The 24740-nt window shown below is 31.7% G+C and overlaps 2 protein-coding genes across 4 annotated transcripts; one reads left to right on the top strand and one right to left on the bottom strand.

Annotated features, from left to right (window-relative positions):
- Positions 1 to 782: 782 nt before the first annotated feature.
- On the bottom strand, positions 783 to 15181 carry LOC105218989 (ADP-ribosylation factor 6). Of its 3 annotated transcripts, XM_029044701.2 has the most exons (6): positions 14872 to 15181; positions 14618 to 14801; positions 9648 to 9759; positions 9151 to 9306; positions 8947 to 9093; positions 783 to 1150 (listed from the first exon to the last, which is right to left on the bottom strand). In XM_029044701.2, exons 3-6 carry the CDS (start codon positions 9727 to 9729, stop codon positions 1008 to 1010), a joined length of 528 nt encoding a protein of 175 aa, XP_028900534.1. In that variant the 5' UTR covers positions 9730 to 9759; positions 14618 to 14801; positions 14872 to 15181; the 3' UTR covers positions 783 to 1007. The 3 variants fall into 3 exon arrangements, with proteins under 3 accessions (XP_028900534.1, XP_011193201.1, XP_011193200.1); XM_011194899.3 differs by lacking the exon at positions 14618 to 14801 and having other exon boundaries at positions 9648 to 9781; XM_011194898.3 differs by lacking the exon at positions 14618 to 14801 and having other exon boundaries at positions 14872 to 15180.
- An 8015-nt stretch (positions 15182 to 23196) lies between these two features.
- LOC114804821 (uncharacterized) lies at positions 23197 to 24553 on the top strand (the record flags this gene model as incomplete). Its single annotated transcript, XM_054233469.1, has 2 exons — positions 23197 to 23386; positions 23443 to 24553. Coding segments are annotated over 2 exons (456 nt in total), but the record flags the coding sequence as incomplete, so codon positions are not given.
- Between the last annotated feature and the right edge of the window lie 187 nt (positions 24554 to 24740).

The following is a 24740-nucleotide window of genomic DNA, read 5'->3' as shown; positions in this document are numbered from 1 at the left end:
ACTGTTATTAAAACATGTACATATATTATATCTATTTAAATTTCTGGTCTTGAGCAGTTGTCAGATTTTGAAATTTCTGTATACTATACCAAGCGTGATAGTAATGGATAATATAGCAAAAATGCGTACTCAGTTCAATTAAATATAGTTATAGTACGTAAAACAAAATAAGATATTAGTTGTTCTGATGTTAAATTATTTTAACAGAGTTGTAAACCATAATAATTAATTTGTTTCTTAATAATTAATTATAGTAAATTTGGCTTTAAGAAAACAATTAACATTTAGTATGATAACCTTTAGCGATTATAATACAATGCAGTATTTTTTCATGGAAGGACTTAACTTTTCCGCGGAAGAGGCAAAACGGATAGATAAAGCGTAAGCGGTTCCTACGCCAAATTCATATATATATATGTACATAAATTTAAAATTTATAAAATTCCAAACAATTTGATTCGAATATTGGTTTTGCTTATATTCGAAAAGATGAAAATCGAATTAGATTCTGTGACACCATTGAAAATCAGGATTGGTTTGCCATTCTGACAATTAACCAAATCCGTCTTGGATTCCACAACATCCCCAATTGATACGGAAAATCTCAAGGAATCCCATGTTAATGGTATATATTCATAAATTTCTGCAGCATGAACGTATGAGACAACGAATATATCAGTTTCAAAACTCACATGGATTAGTGTATGACCAGTGATTGTTCTTCTATATAATAATTCGATTTTATTTGAGTAACTAAGAAAGCTCTTCACAGCCTATAAATATTATTTGTTTTCATATTTAAATTTATTTAAACATATATTTACAAATTATATGATTTATGTAACTTATATTTTTAACGTATATATAATGAAACAAACTTCCTTCTAATTATTTATTAAATATAATTTACAAAATTTTCTTATTGCTACTGTTGTTGTTCGTTTGCTAAAAAGCATGGTAAGCATGTGTATCTTATATAGAATTATCTAATTAGTGTTTAAGATATCTCATAATTTATGATTGGAAGTAAGCCATGTTAAACCTTCGTAAAGCCCATCTCCCGTGGTTGCACACGATGGTTGAACATACCAATTGCGATCTCTTATTCTAGTTAAGCCTAGTTTCTCCTGAATTTCGTGTGGTTTCATTGCTGCAATAAGAACAAAATTTTAATTTAAAACTTCCTTTAAAAACATAAACGTTTTCAATTAAAGATATAATTAATTAGTTGCATATGACGTATTCCTTTTAATAATGTAAACAAATTAAGTGTCTCTATTTCGATGTGAGTAAATTTTTGAATAATGAATGAGATCTCTTTTGAAAAATCAAATAACATTTGCTGCAAGATCAAAAATGGTAGTTGTAATCTACACTTACTTCCAAAAAAATGAGTACATCTAATCAAATAAACCTTGACTGTATAAGTTAAGTTAAAAGAGTTCTTTAATCTTGGATCGCGAAATGCAAAATCCAATTTAAAATTTTTGCTCAGCCCTATTTGTGTTTGTGGTCAAAGATAATATAGAAAGTTAGCCATGGAAACCTTGGTAATGAAATTATCAAGAATTAACACAAATGCAAAATGTATACGCTAAAGCGACAGTATTTTGATTAATACTACTTTCAAGTACTACTTTCAAGTGATGAGATGATTTTATATCAGTAATTGGTGATTTTTCTAGAAACCACTATTTTACTGTGAATGAAATTTATCACTGGTACGAACTAGTTAATAGATGTTGTATGCTTTAATTTTTTGGTGTTCGTGTTAGATATAGTTGTTGTGAATAAATACATTTGAATAGAATTCCACGGTTGATTTAAAACAAATTCTTCAAATACGAAGTTGGTCGCTATAAAAAATCACTGTGATTTAAAAGTCGCCGTCACTCTTTTCATCGATACTGAAAAATTACTACTTCGCCCATCACTACTACGTTCGGACCGACATTGAAAACACAATTTGTGGATTGTGTAACCAAAGTCGTTCTGATCGACATCATGTGTTTTCGATGCGTTTTCATTGACAGTTCACAAACTTATTTGTTTGTTTAAATTTTGAGCAATGGAAATGGTATGTTTTATATTTTTGAATATTTGTTTATAATTATTATTAATGATCGTGTTTTATAGAATCACGACAACAACGTTTAATTCTTATTTTAATGGCTATTTTTTCTAGGCCCATGTAGAGCAAACACCTTATTTTGCTACAATTCAAATAGGAGCGCTTCCTCCTCTCACCACACGAATTTCTTTTTTTGTACGTTTTTTCTCCATTATTTTGAAAATGTAAACAAATATTACTTGACAATTGGGGGATGGCAAAATATTTCATCCAATTATATCGACTAAACTAGAGCAGGCATCGATTACAACGAGTGGAATGTTAGTTTTCAAGTAATTTTCAGCGGAAACTGTTATTTCGTTTGACAGATTTTGCATGGATGAAAACACAAGTTTTAGAACGAAAACGCATTTTTTATATGAAAACATGTTTTCAATGTCGGTCAGAACCTAGTATAACTGGTTATCGGTGATCAATTTGATAACAACAACAAACTAAAGTAGGTATGGAAGGGCTAAGTTCGGGTGTAACCTCACATTTTATACTCTCGCTATTTGCAATCCTCAAAGCAGTGGATACATTTTATTTATTTAGTATTTTTTATTATTTATTTTTTTATGCAATTTGAATAGTGCAGCTCTTCCGTACCATAAATTGTTGTGTATCTGATGTTTTCCGTTTGCAATTTAAAGTACTGGGGGGGAGGTGGATGTGGTTATTTTCCGATTTCACCCATTAGGAAAAGGGAAAATTATTTCAGAAAGTTTGGTTATTGATAAACTTGTCAGAATTACACCTCTTTTCCAGAAGAATTCTAAACAAAGATGCCCCTCCTTGTAGGGTCCTTCGTACCGAATTTGATTTTTATAGCTTAAGCTGTGGCTTAGTTTTATGTAGATTTTTTAGTTTTTCACTAAACGCCATTTTGTGGGAATGGCAATGGCTCAATTTCGCCCATCAATTTTTACTCAAGTTATCTCTTGCACGGACGTACAGTCAGGCACTCGAATTTAAACTCGTCTCATCATCCTGATCATTCTCATATATCAGTGGCTCACAGCTTATTTCATGCATATGAATTTACAAAATTTCAAATGTTATATCGTGACAACAAAAACACATATCGAAATAATTCAAAGTCCTAGTTGTTAATACGAATGTGTAGTTTATAAAAGATACTTTATTTTATTATTTTTATTTATTATTCAATAACTTATAAACAAAAAACCAGAAACGTAAACAAATTTCATATCACAGCTTATTTTATGCAGTGTAAATAAGATAAATAATTTGTTTAAAACTTGCTTAATACCTAGTATGATATTCGTTAGCTTTCAATACAGCTTTTAGTCTAGCTGGCATGGACTCAACTAGTTTTTTTGTAATTTCTGTCCCAATTTTGTTTCATTCTTCCAAAATACCACCTTTTAGCTGTTCCTTTTTACTGATGCGGTGTTTACGGATGTTATTTTCTAACAAAGACCATAAATTCTCGATCTGGTTCATGTCAGGTGACTGGGCCGGTGGATTCATTAAATGTGGACAATTCCATATTAGCCAGGTCTGTCGCTTTGTGTTTACGATCGTTGTCCTGATAATACCGGAAATTTTGACGGATCCCAAGTTTCTCGGCACTTTGGATTAAAATTTCTTTCAATATATTAAGGTACAATGTTTTGTCCATTATACTCTCAATAAATACCAAATTTCCAACGCCGGCTGCAGACATACACGCTCATACCATAACACTGTCCTCACCATGTTTAACTGTTGGCCTAATGTTACATCTCTGAAGCTCAGTATTGGGTTTCTTCCACACGTAAGCCATTCCATCTGAACCGAAAAGGTTGAATTTCGACTCGTCAGCAAAAATTACAGTATTCCAGAAGTTAAAATCCTTGGTTTCCAGCTCCCTTGCAATTGTAACTCGGCTTAGTTAGTTTTTTTGCTAATGAATATCTTCATTCGGGCTACTCGACCATTGATCATGCGCACGTAGTACCCGACGCACAGTTTCAGCACAAAATGATTTCCCTAGCTCCTCCTGAATCTCTGTAGTTAACATTGGAACTGATAATCTCGGGTTTTCTTTAATTTTACGCACAATTAAACGCTCTCCACGTTGGTGCGTTTCGGCCTTTATTTTGAATGCGAAACGCTCAATTATATTTTGCACTGTAGCACTACTTAAATTTACAATCTCAGCAATTTTTCGCTGTGATTTTCCATTTTTGAAATGGTTTATGACCAATTCTCGCTGCTCAATCGTTGTACGGGGGCCCATTTTACTCAAATTGGTACACTGGTGTACTCGACACTCAAAAACACATTAAAATTTTGTTCAAACTATTACTGAATCCCAGCCCTAAGATTTACAAACGCCTAGTACCGCAATCCAAGCAACGGGATTTCTCCACAACATAGACAAGTGGGTGCATGAAATAAGCTGTGAGCAAAATTTCTGAAAGGTAGCTGGAATTCTTGTTTTTGTAAACGTAAGATTGTTCTTCCAAGAACTTTATTTAGCATACTATATTAGTAAAGCATTGTAGAATATATATCCATCAACTTTTTTTTCTTAAGTATCTTACTTTCCATTTTATGGCAATATAAACTGAAAAAAATATATTGCATGAAATAAGCTCTGAGCCACTGTATGTATAATTCAATATTTAACTCTTTTCGTTTTAGGTGTTACAAAAAACCATTATGTGAATAAAACAATTATATTTTGTGCAACATGCTGCGAGAGGATAAAATATTATATATCTACGAAACTTAGTGAATTAAATTTTTGTTATTTGATTACAAGTTGTGAGAATGGATGCTATTATGCGATATCAGCCACTTATTCAGAAATAAATACTAATATTAATTGTCTGATTTAAAATATTAAATTTCTTCAGAAATATTAAATTCCACCGTGTTTTAATGAAATGAAGTGAACATATTTCGTTCCTTTCGTTTTATGCCAAAAATAAACTAAATCTATTCAGACCTATTCTGATTCCAATACACCCAATATAACATACCTCAGTCAAATAATTATATGTGCATTTCGGCTTTTGTTTATATTTCTTATTCACTGTTTTTTTTTTTTTGGATTTCGGTAAATGTGGAATAAAAGGTTGATATGTTACCGTTACTATGCAACGAAAATTGTTTCATACTTTTCTCGTTCGTTGTACAGTTACATTAAGAATGTGCTTGTAAATTGGGTATTGCATAGAAAATATTTATATGTGCAAAATCAGTTTAGCGGATCTTTTTTAGTGATAGTGTCGCAGCAAAAACTTTTTTTGCTAAAATTTGTTTTCAAAATTATTGTAGGTGCATTAACTTAATGAAGTATTAAAAATCTTATTATATTTATTTAACTTTAAGCCTAAAATGCCTCGTGGTACTAGTTTATCAGCCAAGGAACAAGTAATAATCATAGGAATGCATGAAAGCGGTTCCAAAATGGCTCTAGACCAAAGCGACATCGGGACTGTATCTCAAAATTTCTTAAAAACCCCACTAATTATGGTATAGTGCGACGCAGCGGACGAAAAACAACATTGAATGGATGATTCGACGGCTAGTAGTTGCGGACTTGATAAGCAGCGATCAAATATGGACCTAGTTAAGACAGAAAATCACAATAAATATAATTTTTCCAATTATACATAAAAATCAGTTTCTGAAACACACCTCCATGGCACCTAAACCAACGCTAAAGAAAGACACAATAAAGCACATTTGAGGTTTGCAAATAAATACCAATTCTGTGCCGATGAGTGATAGAATACAGTCTTTAGTGACGAAAAAAATTAAATTTGGTCGGCCCAGGTCATTGCAAGAAATATTGGAGAGATTCGCACCAGGAACGACGGTCCTACTACAAGCGATGTTTTGGAAGCGGTACCTTGATTTCATGGGCTGCATTTTGCTGCTGTGGATGTTTTATATTCACTCAAATGAATGCTAATATCAATGTAGATCTTTTGGACAGCGAGTTAATAAAATTTGCTGGCAATATTTATGGCATATAACTGGACATATCGAAAGGATAACGCTTTAATCCACACGAAGAACATCTTTAACGACCGGAAAATTCCGGTATTACAATGTGCAGCATTGATTTCGAACCTAAATCATATTGAGGATCTCTGGGGGAACCTCTCTACTCCTGTTTTCCAAAACGGAAAGCAGTTTGAGACAGTACGTCACCTTAAATTAGCCATAAAGCAAGAATTTGCCAATATTTACATAACTACTCTCAGTAGTTAATTCTCTGATTAAGCGGCTTAATTTAGTTTTAAAATCTAAGGACAATTTTACTGACTATTATAATAAACATTTCTTTCGGTTAAACCAAATGTATAGGCTTTACTGGTAAAATTAGTAAAATGCACATATAAATATTTACCATTAGCCTAAACTTCAATTTTGTTTTATAGTTTAAAAAATATTTTGAAATTTGTTAATTTTTTGTTTTTTATATCGTATACATTAATAATAACAAACCTGCATACTCTGAAATATTTTGCAATTTTGTGATCTTTAATTTTTTTTTGCAAAAAGTTCATGCACATATAATTATTTGACTGAGGTATTACACCAAAATATAAAAGTGTACGAGAACACCTAATAGCAGAAAACAATATGTTAACGCACATACATTTGCGTGTTATATGTAGTATTATGACAGCAGACACAGAGTTGTAATTATTTGCCTTTCCAATCCGTGCATCGTGCAAATGTTTTGCAAGAGCAATTAAATTTAAAAAAAAAAATAAAAGTGATGCCTGGCTCTTCTACTGTCGATAATACTGGTTAATATATGTATAAAGTATCTTAATTACATCTAAAAACTGTTATTTTAAAAATAAAGTAGCAAGCAAAATCACACAAAACTTGGTTGAATCCAAATTTAATTTATTTTGATGTGGCATTTCCACAGTGCGTCGGAGGAAAGGAGATCGTTTTTTTGAAACTATTTAAAAACAAATTGTATACTATAAATTTTTATATAAACATGTTTGAAACTAACTTCATAAATAAAAGTGGTGGACTCTCAAAAAAAACTGTTTAACTTCAGATAACATGAACGTAAGTTTTGCGCAATATATAGCCACTCTGTATAATGCGTGGTTTTTTTTTTGCACAGTATATACAAATACTTTTCATAAATGACAAAAAGAGAGCGAATAATACATAGTATAAGTCAATAAGAAGCCAAATACGATTTCAATCGATTCACAATTTCTTATTAAAAACATTATACGAACCAAATTAAAAATAAAATAAATACAAATAAAATCGTGGTTTGAACCCCGAACTTAAAATTCCACAGCTATTTCGATTATAAATGCTAACTTGCAGATTATTCAGATATCATCATTGGCGCTTGATTTACCTAATGCAAAATGAAAAATAAATTGGGTAGTCCGACTGTACTCCTTATTGCATCTGGCATATAAGCCGAATAATATTGTACAGAATTGAAATGAGAGGAAAACGTGGATTAGCTCATATTTTTATACTCTCGCAACAAAAGTTGCTAAGATAGTAGTTTTGTCCACATAACGGTTGTTTGTAAGTCCTAAAACTAAACGAGTTAGATATAAGGTTATATATACCAAAGTGATCAGAGTGACGAGTAAAGTTCAAATCCGGATGTCTGCCTGTCCGTCCGTCCGTCTGTCTGGGCGGAATCGGACCACTGCCACGCCCACAAAATGGCGATAACCAAAAACACATAAAGAGCTATAACTAAGCCATAAATAAAGTTTTGAACATAAGTATTTGAACATTGAAAATAAAATTTGGAACATAGGATCACACTAGGGAGGGCACATTTGAATGTGTTTTTTATGGAAAAGTGGGCGTGAACCCGCCCCCAAATAGGTTTTTTGTATATATCTTGCAAACCAATAAAGCTATATAAACCTTTCTGCAGTCGTTTCTTTTAGCCGTTTCCTTATACAGTCCAAAAATTAAAGAAATCGGATAATAACCACGCCCACCTCCCACACAAAGGTTAGGTTGAAAATGACTAAAAGTGCGTTAACTCACTAACGAGAAACACCAAATTTTACATAAGAAATGGCAGAAGGAAGCTGCACTGAGATTTTTTTACAAAATGGAAAATGGGCGTGGCGTCGCCCACTTATGGGTCAAAAACCATATCTCAAGAACTACTCGACAGATTTCAATGAAATTCGGTATATAATCTTTTCTTGACACCCTGATGACACTGGTGGAATATGGTTCACAACTACGCCTACTTCCCATATAACTCAATTTTGAATCCTTCTGATTCGTTCACTTTATAATGTATACATAAGGAACCGATAAAGATAGCGAAATAAAAATTCACACAAATACTGTATTTGAGCTGTGACATCACTTGTGGAAAAATTGTCAAAATCGAACCATGACTTTTCCTGATATCAAATATGAAGAACTCAGTGCCTAAGGGTAATTTTTCACCGAAAATACGGGTAAATCTCTAAATGAATTGCGAGAGTATAAAATGTTCGGTTGCAATCGAACTTAGCCTTTCCTTACTTGTTATTTTTTGTACTTACATAATATAATAATAATGATGTTTGCAACAATTTTCGAAAAAAAGAAAAAAAATATTTATTTTCTTATGACTTAACATCTTAAAAAAAACGGTTTGGTCCCATTTCAAGCTGAGTGTTGTACAGTGAAATCAACCTGAGCAATAAATATATACAAGATTTTTACGACCAAGGTATAAATAGATTTATTCAAATCTACTAAACTACGTTTCAAATTTAAATGAACGTAATTATTTTCCATGTCTTTAAATTTCATTTCAGGGACGAGAAAGATATGGAGAACAAGAATACATGTTTTCTTACCGTCTGCAAGATCCTGCTTATTAGCAAATATTAGAATAATGGCGTCCCTCATTTCTCTATCATTAATTATTCTATGAAGTTCCGTTCGAGCTTCATCTATTCGGTCCCGATCAGCACAATCAACAACAAATATCAACCCCTGTGTGCCTAAAACAGAAAACATATTTTTGCATATAAAAAATAAAATAATAATAATAAAAATACCTGTGTAGTAATGTCGCCAGAGAGGTCGAATCTTGTCTTGGCCCCCCACGTCCCACACATTGAATTTCACATTTTTGTAGGTGACAGTCTCAACGTTAAATCCTACTGTTGGAATCGTCGTAACGGATTGTCCCAACTTCAGCTTATATAAAATTGCTATATATACATTATTTTATTAAGGAAACCATTACATATAAATATGGTATATTTCAACTTGCTGCCAAGCAGTTTATAAAAAACATTTTACATATTTTTAAACTAGTTTAATTAGTAAGTAATCTTTTTAAAAGCGAAAATAGTTTATACGTTCAGTTCAATAAATACTGTCCCACAGTAATATTCCAAATAACTCTGTATGCAATTGATAGTTGTACAATGACAATGTATTTCATCAAATCAACTACTTTTATACCAATAAACTCTTTCTTAATAAGTAAACAGACGATTAGTATTTGTATGATAATTCTACTAAATAATAATTTTTGCAAAAAGGATACTTGTTTTCCCCGCTGCATCTAGGCCAAGCATCAGAATCCGCATTTCCTTGTTACCAAAAATTTTAGAAAGTAGTTTCCCCATTGCAGAATGTCATCAACTGCCACAATATATCTGAGAATAAATATACAAAAATCTTCTCAAATTAAACAATTTTTAAATTTTATATAAAAAAGGACTGTACCTAACATTAAATTCTATAGAAATTGCAAGAAAAATAAAAAGCCGAAAAATAATTATATGTGGGAAGGTATTTGATATCACCGTTACAGGCTTTAAGGATAGCTTAAGACATGGATAGTAAACTTTCCAGCAGGAAAATGCGAAGTTTTATTGATAACTCCGGTGTCAATTAGACCAATTAGATTTGTCAATGTTCAAAAATATTACAACCAAATACATGTTGTGCTTAATAACCTATGTGAATTGTCTAGCTAAATTGGACAAAATGCTGAATTTTTTTATATACAGTTTTATTAATAGCTATTTTTCTTTTGACTTTATGATAATTTTGATATTTTTACAAACATATATAAGCATTGTATATCTAATAATAACTTTTTACTACCCTTATTTTATTATATTTAAAATATCCACAAAATACTTCCGAGTTATGGAAGTTTTCATTTCGTTTAGTCGAAATGTTCGACTTATGGAAGGAATTTTGCAAATTTAATATTTTACGATGATAGCAACGAAGGAATATTAACAATATTATAAAAAATCTCGAATCTCGTATCTCGTAAAAAGCGATGAAATCAAAAATACTAACCTTCAAAGGCAGATTTAAACATACATATGTATTTCGACATTCTATGAACTTAATAAAATAGCTTTTGAAGCAGAGTTCCACACAACAAATCTCTCATATATGAGAAAAATAAGCAATTTGGACTTGAATTTGCGAACAAATACAAAGATATGGATGAATCCTTTTGGAGAAGAGTTCAGACTCCTAAAGAAATCCAAATTCAAATATTCAGAAACGATAACCACGCAAAAATGTGTATAAAGCAGGAACAGCATATCAAACACAAACTTTAATACCAAAAGTTAAGCATGTTGGAGGTATTGTCATGGTATGGGGAGCAATAGGAGCAGCTACCGTAAGGTATCTAAGGGTAATTGATGGTAAAATCGATAAATATGTTTATAACAGTATTTTGGAACAACAAATGCAGTCTTCATTTGCTTGTTTGTATCTCGGAAGTTCTGAGATATTCCTTTAATATTCGTTTTATTTAGTCAGAAAATGAAACTGTATGTATTTAAACTTTTGTCCCGCATAATTTTACGTTTTTTTATGAAGTTACCGTTATTTTTTTTTTTGCATTCCATTATTGGTTAATTATCTATTATAAACTGCATCATTACATTTGTGTTAAAACACTTTTTTTTCAATAAAAATTTAAATTTTATGGGTGTATTTAAACTTTTGTCTCTGACTGTATATCAAAATAATCAGCATAACGGAACGAGTAGCCATACGTCCGTAAGAGTTTGCGATAACTTCTGAAAAATTTAAGATATCTTCGCACACGGACACTTGTTTTGTAGAAGTTTTAACTGCAGATGGACGATTAATACGCCCAGAAAATGACGTTATGCTATAAAAAACTATAAAGTCACAAATTAAGCTATACACTCCATTCCAATATAGTGTTAAAATCGATCAATAAGTTGGTCTAAGCCCATACTGCCATTATAATAATAATATTGTTGCGCTTTGTTCCTTAATTTAAGTTTATAATAATATGATGAATATAGTATTTTTTTAAATTAGATTTAATTAGATATAAATATCGCGAGCCTGGAACAAAATGTATTAGAGAAACTAAGTGTAGTATATGTATGTATTCTAGGGTGGGTCAATTTGTATGGAGCAAAAAATATGTTACCTATCCACCCATAAAAATTAAAATAATAATAAATAAAACAAGTGCAAATCAAACAAACAATCGACAGTGTAACAGAAATTGGAATGATTTGATTTTTTTTTAATAAATGAAAAGGAAAACAGTAACAACTACAAGAGTCGAAAACATAAAGTGACCGTACAGAAAAATACCGTTATATGGGAGGTGACCGTAGTTTTTGCCCAATTTTAATCATTTTCATAATCTCACCTAACTAGGTACAATCTAAAATGTATACAAAATTTACACGAAATCGATAAAGTAGTTCCAGAGATTTACATATGCACTCAAAAATGGGCGGTGACATGCCAAAATTTTAATATAGTCGGATTTCTGGCTGCAATACAACACCGAATACCAAACTCAAGATGTTTCCCTTCAACAGTTATTAAAATTTCTGATCTTTAGTGTTTTCAAAAATTACCGTTATATTGCAGGTGGGCGTGGTTTTTGTCCGCTTTTGATAATTTTCCAAATATCACTTACATAGGCATAATGTAATACGTATACAGAATTAAAAAAAAAGCGGTGAGGTGGTTCCAGAGATATACATATGAACTCATAAGTGGGCAGTGCGACGCCCCCTATAAAAAATTTCTGTACTGTCGAATTTTCTGCTTAAATACAACATCACATTAAACCAAATTTGAGCAAATTAGCTTCGATATCTACAAAACAAGCAAACAATCGACAGTGGAATAGGAATTGGATTTTTTTTTACAAAATACAATATACGAAAGATTCTCGTTAAAAACCGGAAGCTCGATTTTCAATTTAGACCCATGGTTTCTTAGGCAAATTTTCTTAGAATTCATCGTAGTTTACGATTTTGATAACCGCTTTGTCAAGAAAAAAATTGACCCACTCTAATGTATACTATACTGTTACCCACCTTTTACTATCAGTATGACAATATCTCCTGCAGATCCCTCCCCAAAAACAAGAAAACATAAAAATTGAATGCTTCATTAATTAATTATTAATATTGCAATTAACCAATAACTAATTTTCAGAAAAACATTTTTACACCATCTCTCCCTATGTATATAAGGAAATTTCGTATAAAAACTACAAAAATAATCAACAAATAACAACATATGGGCATTTCCGCCAGAAGGTTCACCACAGACAAAATACTAAACATTAATAGAATTACAAAGTTTTTGCATATTTTCATAGGAAAATATTTAAATTTATTTATATAAAACTCATTTTATATTAATTCATAACCAATTACGAGATATACGAAAGCCAAGTCGCTTAGGAGCTACTTTTCTCATTTCGATTTTTCTACTGCATTTGTTTTTTCGTCAAAATTGTTAAAGAAACATATCATGTAGTAATTTTTGCTTTGTGTAAAACCTTTAAAAGGGTACAAAAAGCTAAATAAAATGCATAAGAAAGGTTGCGATTGCAAATAACTGTAAGTTTTTGTTCCTTATTATCTTATATTTAAATGTCCCGTGCGACATCAAAAAATAACAATTGTTCCCACTGCATCGAAAATATAAGCAGAAATTTCGCTATATTTTGGGTACAAACAGTTAAATTTCATACAATTAAAATAAAAGAAAGGCTTGTTCAAAAATCTGAATGTTTGTGATTTTTGTAACTACTTAAAATAGGTCACGTGCGACATCGTAGGTGTGGAGTTCAAATATTGAAAATAATTTTTTGTTTTTTGTCTTATAAAATTAACTTAAGTATGTTAATATATACGTTTACATTAATTATTTGCATATGAGCAAAAACCGCACTTTAAATTCCACTGAACTAGCATTTTTTAACTAAAATTAAGAATTCCTTTAGTTGCTTTTCTAAAATATTTATTTTTTTAAGGTAACTGCTCGCAGTTTAAAAACAAATTTATATTATGAAACCTGGTTGATTTTATAAAACAATTAAAATACTCTTCATTAGAATAGATTTTTTTTGCAAGGAGCCTTCGATGGAGTGGGAGCAGTTATCAAAAGGAAAGTTTGGCAGATAATGAAATCCATAATTTTTTTACACCCGAGGCCAGCATTTTCTGAAAAACAAACTGTATTTCGCATTCATATATATATATATACTATTTTCATTTCATACTATAGAATTTTTGTTGTGTTTCTCGTTGGATGTTAGTTAAAATAAATAAATAAATACATTTACTACTTTTTAAGCCATTTTATTGGATTTGGTGTTAAATAATTCCGTATTATAACAACAAAATCAACATAAATATTACGATGAAAAAAAAAATGTCCCGTGTGAATGTGGTAAATATTTAATTAAAAAAAAAACTATAAATTATTCAGCGATTGTCACGTTCGACATGGCGGAAATGCCCATATACTATTTAATACTTAGTATTGAAAGCAATATAAATCTCCAAGAAAATCAGTAGTTGACTAATTTTTCATACAATATTTCGACCTAAATCATAATATCCAAATAAAATTAATTGGTGGATAATATATCAGAACGAAGAGCAAAAGTTATGTCGAAAGGAAGAAAATTTTACATAATAACGGAGGAATGATATTTTGAGGTTTTCTTGAATACAAATCATTTTAAGTTACCCATGGATGTAGCATTAATTGTAAAAGAAATTAATGGAATAGGAATTAAATTATTAATCAATTAGAATTATTAATACAATTTAATAGCTCAAATCCAAAAAAAAAAATGTATATGTATTGAACATAGCATTTTATTAATACGCTTCAACCATAATAAATTATAAATTGAACAAAATTAATATCGCAAGATTTTGAAATTATATTTTTTCGATTAATTTATATTACACAATTTAATCATATAAGCACATATACCTATGTCATTTATAGTTTTTAAATTTATAAAATATTATAATTTACAAACATTTTGGGCTCACAACTACTATGTACTACTGTATCATAATAAATAATGTAATGTTAATAATGGTTTACATATTAAAATCGTTTTAATTCAATCTTAAATTCCTTAATATCTAATATCATAACAGTAATGGAATTTATACGTAGAAAATCATGGTTTGACTAATTTTTTGAGTGATGATGCTGTATATAACATACCTATAAAGATCATTAAGCAATCTATAATATATTTTGTAAACAGTAGGTACTTAGGCACAATTCAATATTAGAGGAGATGTTTTATCAATTACATATAAGAGAAACAATTAATTGAACAGATAATTTTCATGTATGTAGTTCGCCCGTTATTTAAGCTTATTTATTCATGCTATAACAAAATTTCCTGTAACAAAAATATTAGCAATGATCTTATTTACTATTTATTGTGGTGTATAAATAATATCGTCACGCACCTGATAAACAATACTTGAAATACAATTCTTTAATGCCTTTCTTAAAGCTGAGTTTGCTGCTACTACTGCCTTACACGTCACTTTTATTTCCAATAAGTGATCTCCAACTTTGTCAATATTTACTACGATCCATCTTCTTAAGATAGTCTTAACGTATAAACAACAATTTTTTATCAACAAGCAATTTACATATTTCAGCACTGGCAATTTTCCCTATATTCCAATTTTTACATTTTAAACACACGCCTTGGTAAAAATTCCTAAAATTGTACATAGATTTTATCGTATCAGAATACGGAACAATGGGAAACAGAAAACTAAACAGGTGACCAATATGTTTTGTGTTGCAGTATCATAACACATTGCTTACACGCCATGTTATGTTAGGAATAGCAGCGAAATTTTTTCAGAGACAGCATTCATTCTACTTTTAATATGATACGGTAATAAGTCTTCCAAAGAATTTTAATGAAGTCGAAATAAAATAATATAACCTAAGTCAAATTATTTGTTAATATTTTTATACATTTTCATGCAAATATTTACAAAATCATTCCGCATATGAAACACTCTGTTGCTACACTGCAAGTAATAAAAATGTCAATTATGATTGAAATCATTGTATAGAGAAGTAGAGAAACTCCAAAAACCCACCTCCAGAAACTACTTTTGACATTTAAGCCAAGATGGCCGCCTATGTTGAGCTAATTCATATTCCCCAAATAGGGTTTCACATAATCAAAAATTTGTGTATTATTGTTTATTACCATTAGATTTTTTGGTAGTATTATGTTGTTATTTAGTATTACGAAATTAAATTATATTAATTCTGATAGGGATGAATACCCAACATAATTATTTGTAATGCGGTATGGTACGAAAAGTTGGCAGTAATTTAAATAGTATTTTAATTTAATTATTTTTAAGTATTTATAGACAAAATTGGGAATGGAAAATACAATTTATACATAAGTAAATATGCATGTGTATATTTTTATTGTAAATACAAATCGATTTGATGCGCTTTCATCAATGAATAAACATGAGAGAGATCATACAGTTATTAAAATAACACTTCTTATAATAATGATATAAATTTGTTACATTATCAATTTTATGTATTTGTCTATATTTATACCTAAGACAGACATATGGTTTTCATACTATTACATGTACTACAATAAAAGCTCTAGAAACCATGAACCAGCATAGTAATACACATGTAGTATATTGTACTAAGTTTACATTCATCAGCTGATACAAATAAATTCAAGCAAATTGTAATTATGAATAACAGGCAGGAAAATTTATCCTGACTTATTTATAACTTCAAGCAATCTTAAAATATTATTGTTCAATATAATTATTACATATTACATATTATTACAAACATATTACATATTTTTCACATTTTTTTTTTCAAATTTTGTTTTTTGATATCAATTAATTTTGAATTTAATTTATTTTCTACATGTCAAAATGTCAAAAAACATATGATTGTGGCAGAAGAGCTTAAAGCTTTCGGTGTGTTCAATGCAATCCATTGTAGTACATTTCACAACACCACAAAATTTCAATGGTTTCTAGAACTCTATTGTAGTACGGAACACCATTTGCTTTCAAACAAAATTCGGAAAACCGGTGATACACATATGGTTTCTGAAGCATACTACAATGTACACTACATGTCTGTCTCAGGTATTAGACAATACATTAGACCTATATACGAAGTTAAGGTTTTTTTTCAAATTGTGTAAATATTTGTCCTTTTTAAACAGCTAACGCTAAATCATATAAATCAAAAAAATTTACACTATATTTAAAAATGAGTACAATACATTATATATTACCTATATTAAATTAAATTCTGTTCATTGTGCCCTTTTCCATAATTAATACGGATGTACTGCCTTTTTATAACTTGTTCGTTTTATTCTTTTGCTACCCTATTCCAATAAAGCTTTAATTATGAAAAGCAAAAACAACAACTAGAGAAACTGTCAAATAACTTACATGGTTGCTCAATTCTTGCTACCATATTTCTGTGGTGAATAATTATGCCACCACATTCGATAAAATGAAGCCCAAATAAATGCTTTCATTATACTTAAACTTGGAAGTAAAAACGACTACTGTAATATTCAGTGTAAAGAGAAACCCTTTTTATATCGATAAAATATTGAATGCTTTCATGTAATCTTTATTTTTTTTACAACTTTTCATTAAATTTCGCAAAAATTCTACAATGCAACCATTTTCCGGTAAAAAGTCGGCCATCTTGGACGCCAAAAGAAACCTACCCCCGAGGACTACTTGACAGTTCTCCATGAACGTCTCTCAGCTGTGGATTGTTTACGTTTTATCAGCTGATAGTTTCTCTACTTCTCTATACAATGATTGAAATAGTGGTAAAGACCTGGTCACACTTTTTGAACGTCGCTTAAAAAAACATTAAGTCATGAAGTCTTGAATAATATATTGGCTTATTTTACAATGATTCTATGTTATAAGAAATAACTTTTATTGCTTTCTGCTGCTCCTTTCATATAATTTTTATCCTTATTCGAAACTTTCTGCAATTGATTCTAGCGAAAATCCCATCAGTAAAAATTAGCAGCTCTCACGCGAACAGTTGCCGGTCTTTTCTTTTATCTCATTGCGTTAAAATGAACATTTACATATTGCAATATATTGTAAGTTAATTTCAAAATCAATAATTTACGCTGAAACTCTACTCTAACTTCGATCACTGGATTGTCAAATAAAAATCTCAATTTAATGGCTATACGGGTATCTTTATTTCTAATTCAAACAACTTAACGCTGCCGTTACACGGGAAAGTACTTGCTTTCAAGTTGATCAGACGAATTAATTGTCAAAATTGTCATAAATTGAAAGCCATGACGTAGGCTGCAAGTAACTTGATATTCAATTGTTGTTACAGAAATGCTGTCGCCACGAAAACTGTTTCCATTTATCGCCAAAACGAATTCAAAAGTCCTCTTCCGCTGCTTCCTCCAGCGGGTACTGCATCGAACACTTTCAGAGCTGGAGTGTTTTCTTCCATCCGTACAACATGACCTAGCTAGCGTAGCCGCTGTCTTTTTATTCGCTGAACTATGTCAATGACGTCGTATAAATCGTACAGCTCATCGTTCCATCGCCAGCGGTAATCGCCGTTGCCAATGTTTAGAGGACCATAAATCTTGCGCAAAACCTTTCTCTCGAAAACCCCAAGAGTCGTCTCATCGGATGTTGACATCGTCCACGCTTCAGCGAAATACATCAGGACGGAAATAATTATCGACTTATAGAGTTTGATTTTGGTTCGTCGAGAGAGGTTTTTACTTTTCAGTTGCCTACTCACTCCAAAGTAGCACCTGTTGGCAAGAGTGATTCTCCGTTGGATTTCGAGGCTGACATTGTTGGTGTTGTTAATGTTGGTTCCCAGATGAACGAAATTATCTACAACTTGAAAGTTATGACTGTCAACACGTTACACGTGGGAGCCAAGACGCGAGTGCGCTGACTGTTTGTTTGATGACAGGAGATATTTCGTCTTGTCCTCATTCACCACCAGACCCATACGCTTCGCTTCCTTATCAAGTCTGGAAAAAGCAGAACAAAGGCGCGGTTGTTGCTTCCGATTATATCAATATCATCGGCGTACGCCAGCAGCTGTACACTCTTATAGAAGATTGTACCTTCTCTATTTAGCTCTGCAGCTGGTATTATTTTTTCCAGCAATAGATTCTGTACATACGTCGGAGGATTCATGTTCCATAAAATGTATTGTTTGTGTACAATTTCGTTAAACTGAATCATTCACTTATTTCAACTTTATTCGTCATCAATTTTAAAATTATAATACTTGTATTTTGAAAATTGGAGAACTCTGCACTCAGCTAATCATTTCTTGATCATCAACTTGAAACAATTCTTGCTCGCAAAAATTAAAACCAAGATGGCTTTCAAGTTCGGAAAGAGAGAGTGGGGTAGTAAAAAAGTGTGAGAGTGTGGCAACTTAAAAGCAATTTCTTGAACGTGTATCGTCCGGGTAACCTTACTCATTACTCAACTTTACAACTTATAATTTCTAAAGTGCTGAACACATGGACGACGACAAGCGACATCTGTCAAATATTAGAATACACGCGTTGTTATGGGCATAGCTTTTTAGACAACAGCACGACTTCGCCACAAAAGGATTGAAGTCTTCGCTGTCGCCAAATTGGAAATGCTTCTAATTTTGCCGATGACAATGCCCGCTGTAGAGCTGCCACTAATATGTAGTGTCCGACCGATACCCAATTTTTGGCCGAAGCCGATACGGATTTATCGGCCAGTTGCCAAAGTATCGGCCGATGCCGATGCCGATTCTTTCACGAAAAAATTTATTAAGCGAACTAGTAAATTAATAATAAAAAAAAGAAAAACAAAAACAAATAACATCACAAAATATATAAAAAATCAGTTCATATGTAAATATGAAAGTGTTATTAATTCAATATATTCAAAACTAAATAACTTATTTTTTATAAAATATACTGTAGCTCACAGCCAAAGAGATGCAACCATACAAGAAATACTACAAGTACCAAGTAATACTTGAAAACTAAATACATTTTCCAAAATATTTCAAATTAACAGCGGCAGATTTGCACATTATATTTATGCTTTAAAAAAATCAGGTTTTATAGTTATTTTATTTATATACAACAAAAACAAATTACAGTATAATATTGCATCTCACAGCGAAAATGATGCAGTAACAAAAAAAAAAAAAACAAAATACATTGTAATTTTTTTAGTACTTATGGGATGCCCCTTACTGTCAATAACTGTTTTTATACGTTTCAAACGGGATTGCACTTCGAGTTTTAGCATTGATGTATGGTTTATTTCGGGCTGTGCGGCCATTGAAATCAGCTTCTCTGAGCATTCTTCTTGTGGTTTTGGGATGACTGTTCTTCCCAAGGATTTTTTCCACTTTGTTGCTTAAAGCTGGAGCACTTGCTAATGTTGATAATGAAAATTTGTCTCAAGAGAAATTTTTAAAAATATACTCTCCCATTTTTTTGCCAATAGCAAAAATAAGTTGTTGAACAAAACTGTGCATATTTGAAATAAAACAGATCTTTCTAAATAATGTAATAATAAATGTAAAACAAAAATAATGAAGTTCTTTTTACTAGACTTAATATTAACATCGTGATGAATGATTGGTTCAGGCAATTATGAATCGAACTTCAGGTGAACAGAAGACTTAATATTTTAGGCTCTTAAGGCAGTAGCTTTAGAAGCCGAAAAAAAGCGTTTTTTAGCAATTTTTTTTGAAAGGGAAGGAAATGATTGCGGTAAACGGAATTTTAAGACGATAGTGTACTATATTTAAGGCTTAAAAAACAATATTTATTATTAAAAAATATTGAAATTTTTTCAAAGTTGTAAGTATTTTTCTGAAGCGCCTGGAGTCTGCACTTGTAAATCGGTGTCGATGATGGAAGTCGTGCGATGCATCTGAAACAGTCGAACCAATTTTTTTTTTTAATTTTTATAAGTTTCTTTTCTTTATGAACTAAAAAAATACCGAAGAAGTTATAAAATTCCAAATTTTTTCGAAGTTTGAAAAAAAAATCACTTTTTTAAGAAAAAACAAGTAAGGAAAGGCTAAGTTCGGGTGTAACCGAACATTTTATACTCTCGCAATTTATTTATTTAACTTTATTTATATTATATAATACACAATTTGACCCACATATTCATCATATATATTGTATAAAGTCCATTGAAAGTTGGAAACCATAATATTAGGTTAGAAGCACCGAGGTCCTCATGTTCGATACATGGGGCCTTGAAAACCTATGGTCCGATTCCGGCGATTTTAGAATGGGGCTTCCACACTATAAAGGTAGTATTTGTGCAAAGTTCTGCGTCGATATCTTCACTAGTGCTTCCTTTATATATTGTAAAGTTAACGATTCAGATAGTCTTCAAAGTTCTGGTGTATAGGAAGTTGGCGTGGTTGTGAAGCGATTTGGCCTATTTTCACAACATATCATTGGGATGTAAGAAAACTATTACAAACCAAGTTTCATTGAAATCGGTCAAGTAGTTCCTGAGATATGGTTTTTGACCCATAAGTGGGCGATGCCACGCCCATTTTCCATTTTGTAAAAAAATCTGAGTGCAGCTTCTATCTGCCATTTCTTATGTGAAATTTAGTGTTTCTGGCATTTTTCGTTACTGAGTTAACTCACTTTTAGTAAGTTTCAACATAACCTTTGTATGGGAGGTGGGCGTGGTTATTATCCGATTTCAACTATTTTCATGGTGTGCGGTGGGGTACATAAGAGAACTGACTGCAGAAAGTTTGGTTTATATAGCTTTATTGGTTTGCGATTTATATGCAAATAACCGATTTGGGGGCGGGGCCACACCCACTTCTCCAAAAAAAATTACATCCAAATATGCCCCTTCCTAGTGCGATCCTCTATTCCAAATTTTACTTTTATAACTTTATTTATGTCTTAGTTATGACACTTTATGTGTTTTCGGTTTTCGACATATTGTGGGCGTGGCAGTGGTCCGATTTTGCCCATTTTCGAAAGCAAGCGGTCCCAAGGAACGTGTGTTCCAAGTTTCATCAAGATATCTCAATTTTTACTCAAGTTATCCGTTGCACGGACGGACGGACGGACGGACAGACAGACATTCGGATTTTGACTCGTCTCGTCACCCTGATCATTTTGATATATATAACCCTATATCTAACTCGTTTAGTTTTATGACTTACAAACAACCGTTATGTGAACAAAACTATAATACTCTCTTAGCAACTTGTGTTGCGAGAGTATAAAAAAATACTTTAAGTTGCAAAACAAGTAGTTTAAATAACACTTTTGTCCAACTTTTTTAGTTCCAATAGAAGATAATTTAATACTGAAGCTAGATCACTTTGGTTCTTTTTGCTATTGCCGGCACTATTTTCTAATACTTGTGAAAATGAAAACTCGAGAAAACGCACTTTAAAGGTCTGCCTGAGCATTCGCATCTGCTCGGCGCTCGGCCACTAAAACTGCGCTAGGTTCGAAAATATATCGAATTAGCCTCTGGAATTTTAAAGACATATTCTTGGATAGTTTTGGAAGAGATTTAAAACAAAACAAAAAAATCAATTTTTTGAAGCCTGTAGAGCAGACTACTGCCTTAAGAAGTCAAGAAAGTAAAAAAAATTAATGTAAGTGTATTTCAAAAGAAGTTGAAAGAATCGGTCAAATATGGCCGATGCCGATACTAAATTTTGTGGCCGATACTGGCCGATGCCGATGAAAAGGCCGATTAATCGGTCGGACTCTACTAATATGTGAAATGTAAAATTATTCAAAGTTCTAACAATTATGATGTTATTTTGACAACAGAAGCGTAAAATATCTTTAATATATCATTTATAATAACAATCGATTTTTTAAAACAACTAAATCGATCTATTTTTCCATTTTGTGCACAAATAATTTCACTTTAAACTAAATATGTAAATTTTATTGAAGTGAAAGATTTTAGTACGGCAACAATGAAATTGTTGTTTGATATGTCAACACTTAACTCGTTTTCACTTTACTCGACAACTCTCATCTTAGAACTTTCCTTCATTCGGCAGTCCTTATATGCAAATAGTTGGCAATAATCGCCACTCGAACGTTCTGGTAACTACAAATTCGGTCTCTGAACAAATCTAGCAAGTTATCCCTCAACCCTCAAAAAAGTGCTTTGTTTCAGATCTTACATGAAATACATTGAAAATAAATAAAGATAATAAATAAAACCAATGTTTTAAAAAGGTATTGCCACAGCGCAATGTTGCTTATTATAACATTTATAACGCTAAAACCAGCTGAGACAAAAGTTTGAAATACGTTTATAAATTTATTGGTTTTTATAACAAAAATAATTAATTGGTTATCGCTTATGCGGTTGTGCGTAGGATTTGGGACCCACCACATAAAAAAACTTCCCAATGAAAAGGAAACAACAACCTCCGATAAGAGACCCTAATTTTCATGACGACCACCGCAAACGTATTAAGGACATGCACCTGAAATGTGATTTACGTCCCCGCCGCAACGGAAGAAATAGAAGATTTGACAACAGATGCTCCTAGAATTCACCTATGAGCATGCTTAGCGATTTCGACGCTAGGAAGCGTAAAGTAGGTGTCTTTGGCACAACAATAGGAAAATTCAACCTTCATGACGAAACATCGAGAAATGAGTTGAGGCTGATAGACTTGGCCGGTCCCCGAAATATGGTTGTCTATAGTACTAAATTCTAGCATCTGGCTTTATAAGGGAGCCAGTTTCATCCAGCGCTACCATTTGCGATTGGTTTAATTACTGTCGGGAAGCGGTAGTTATATACCAAATAGACCAGCAGGTAGCGGTGGGTAAAATTGGCGGCCCTGGTAAAGTTGTGCAAAATGATGAGAGTAAATTTGGGAAAAGGAAATACAATAAAGGTAATAATATATATATATTTCTTTATATGAATACTTATATTTTCTCCTCATTTTAGGTAGGAGAGTAGAAGGCTACTGTGTCTTGGGTATGGTGAAAAACGGAAGTGACGGTCTCCGTTTGGAAGTTTGTCCCGAGAATGTCAGATCCACGGAGGTGCTCATACCGTTAATACGGAAACATGTTGCCCAGGGTACAATAATACACACAGATTGTTGGAAGGCGTACGACTGCCTACCTGGTCACGGGTATGATCACGCGTTAACCACAGTGACCCGGACAATTCTTTTGTGGCAAGGGATGGAACCCACACCCAAAGGATAGAATCCCAGTGGCGTGTAATTAAGAGATTTTTTTGTGCGGGACAATTATAACAACCCCGAACTCTTTACGGACTTCATTATGGAGTACACATGGAGAAAAAGTATTGCTAACAACCATGATGATCCTCTTGTAAAGTTGCTGCAAACAATAATATACTTATACATTTTGAAACCTTGGTCTTTTTTTTGTAGTTAGAAAGTTTACTTAATAACTTTTTATAGGGAATTTGTTTTCTTAATTTTGGGAATTTTATTAATTTGACTACTTTTATTTGATTGCATGTGGCAACACTTATGTTCTGTCATCTTGCAACCCTTTCGTTATTGTACAAATAAACAGAATTGTGCAAAAAAGTTAAATGTTTATTTACAGCAAATTTTGATATAATTTGTTAAAAATAAATATGTAGAAACAAATGTGTGAAGTGTAAATATATTTAAAGTGCAAAATATATGTAGAAAATTCAATATACAGTGAGAAATAACGAGTTCAAAATTGTTAATTTTAAATCTTTAATTTCAAATATCTCGGAAAATTTGCTCCTTCTTATTATTATACGTTCTCTGACCCCCCCATATTGCAATGTAACAAGACAAAACGCATTGTTTTCAACTTCCGCAAACTTAAAGCAATGGGTTTTTAACCACACCCAATATCTAACGTGATTTTCATCCCCGCAAATCTGTTTTGCCAAATTAAAAGGAGGAGGACAAGAGTGGAATACTTCGGACTAACCATTTGTCGAGGTGATATAAAAACTAACCCAGATAAAGTCGATTCCAATCGGAAGTACATACAGCGAACATGCTATAGTTTGAATTACGATTTGGAAACAATGAATAGAATAGAAAGGGAAAAGTTGAAGCTCATTTGGAGACTACGTTTATAATTAATCGGAAAATGGTCCATAGCGTCAACATAAAATGAACTAATTATCATTGTCAAGGAATTATTATTTTACCCACCATTTTATTATTCATTCTTTTTATTATTTTACTCTTTCGCCTAGGTTTACAGCAACTCTAATTATGT

Source organism: Zeugodacus cucurbitae, chromosome 6 (assembly GCF_028554725.1).
Source record: "Zeugodacus cucurbitae isolate PBARC_wt_2022May chromosome 6, idZeuCucr1.2, whole genome shotgun sequence".
NCBI lineage: Eukaryota > Metazoa > Arthropoda > Insecta > Diptera > Tephritidae > Zeugodacus > Zeugodacus cucurbitae.
This window is presented reverse-complemented; position numbering and strand designations above follow the sequence as displayed.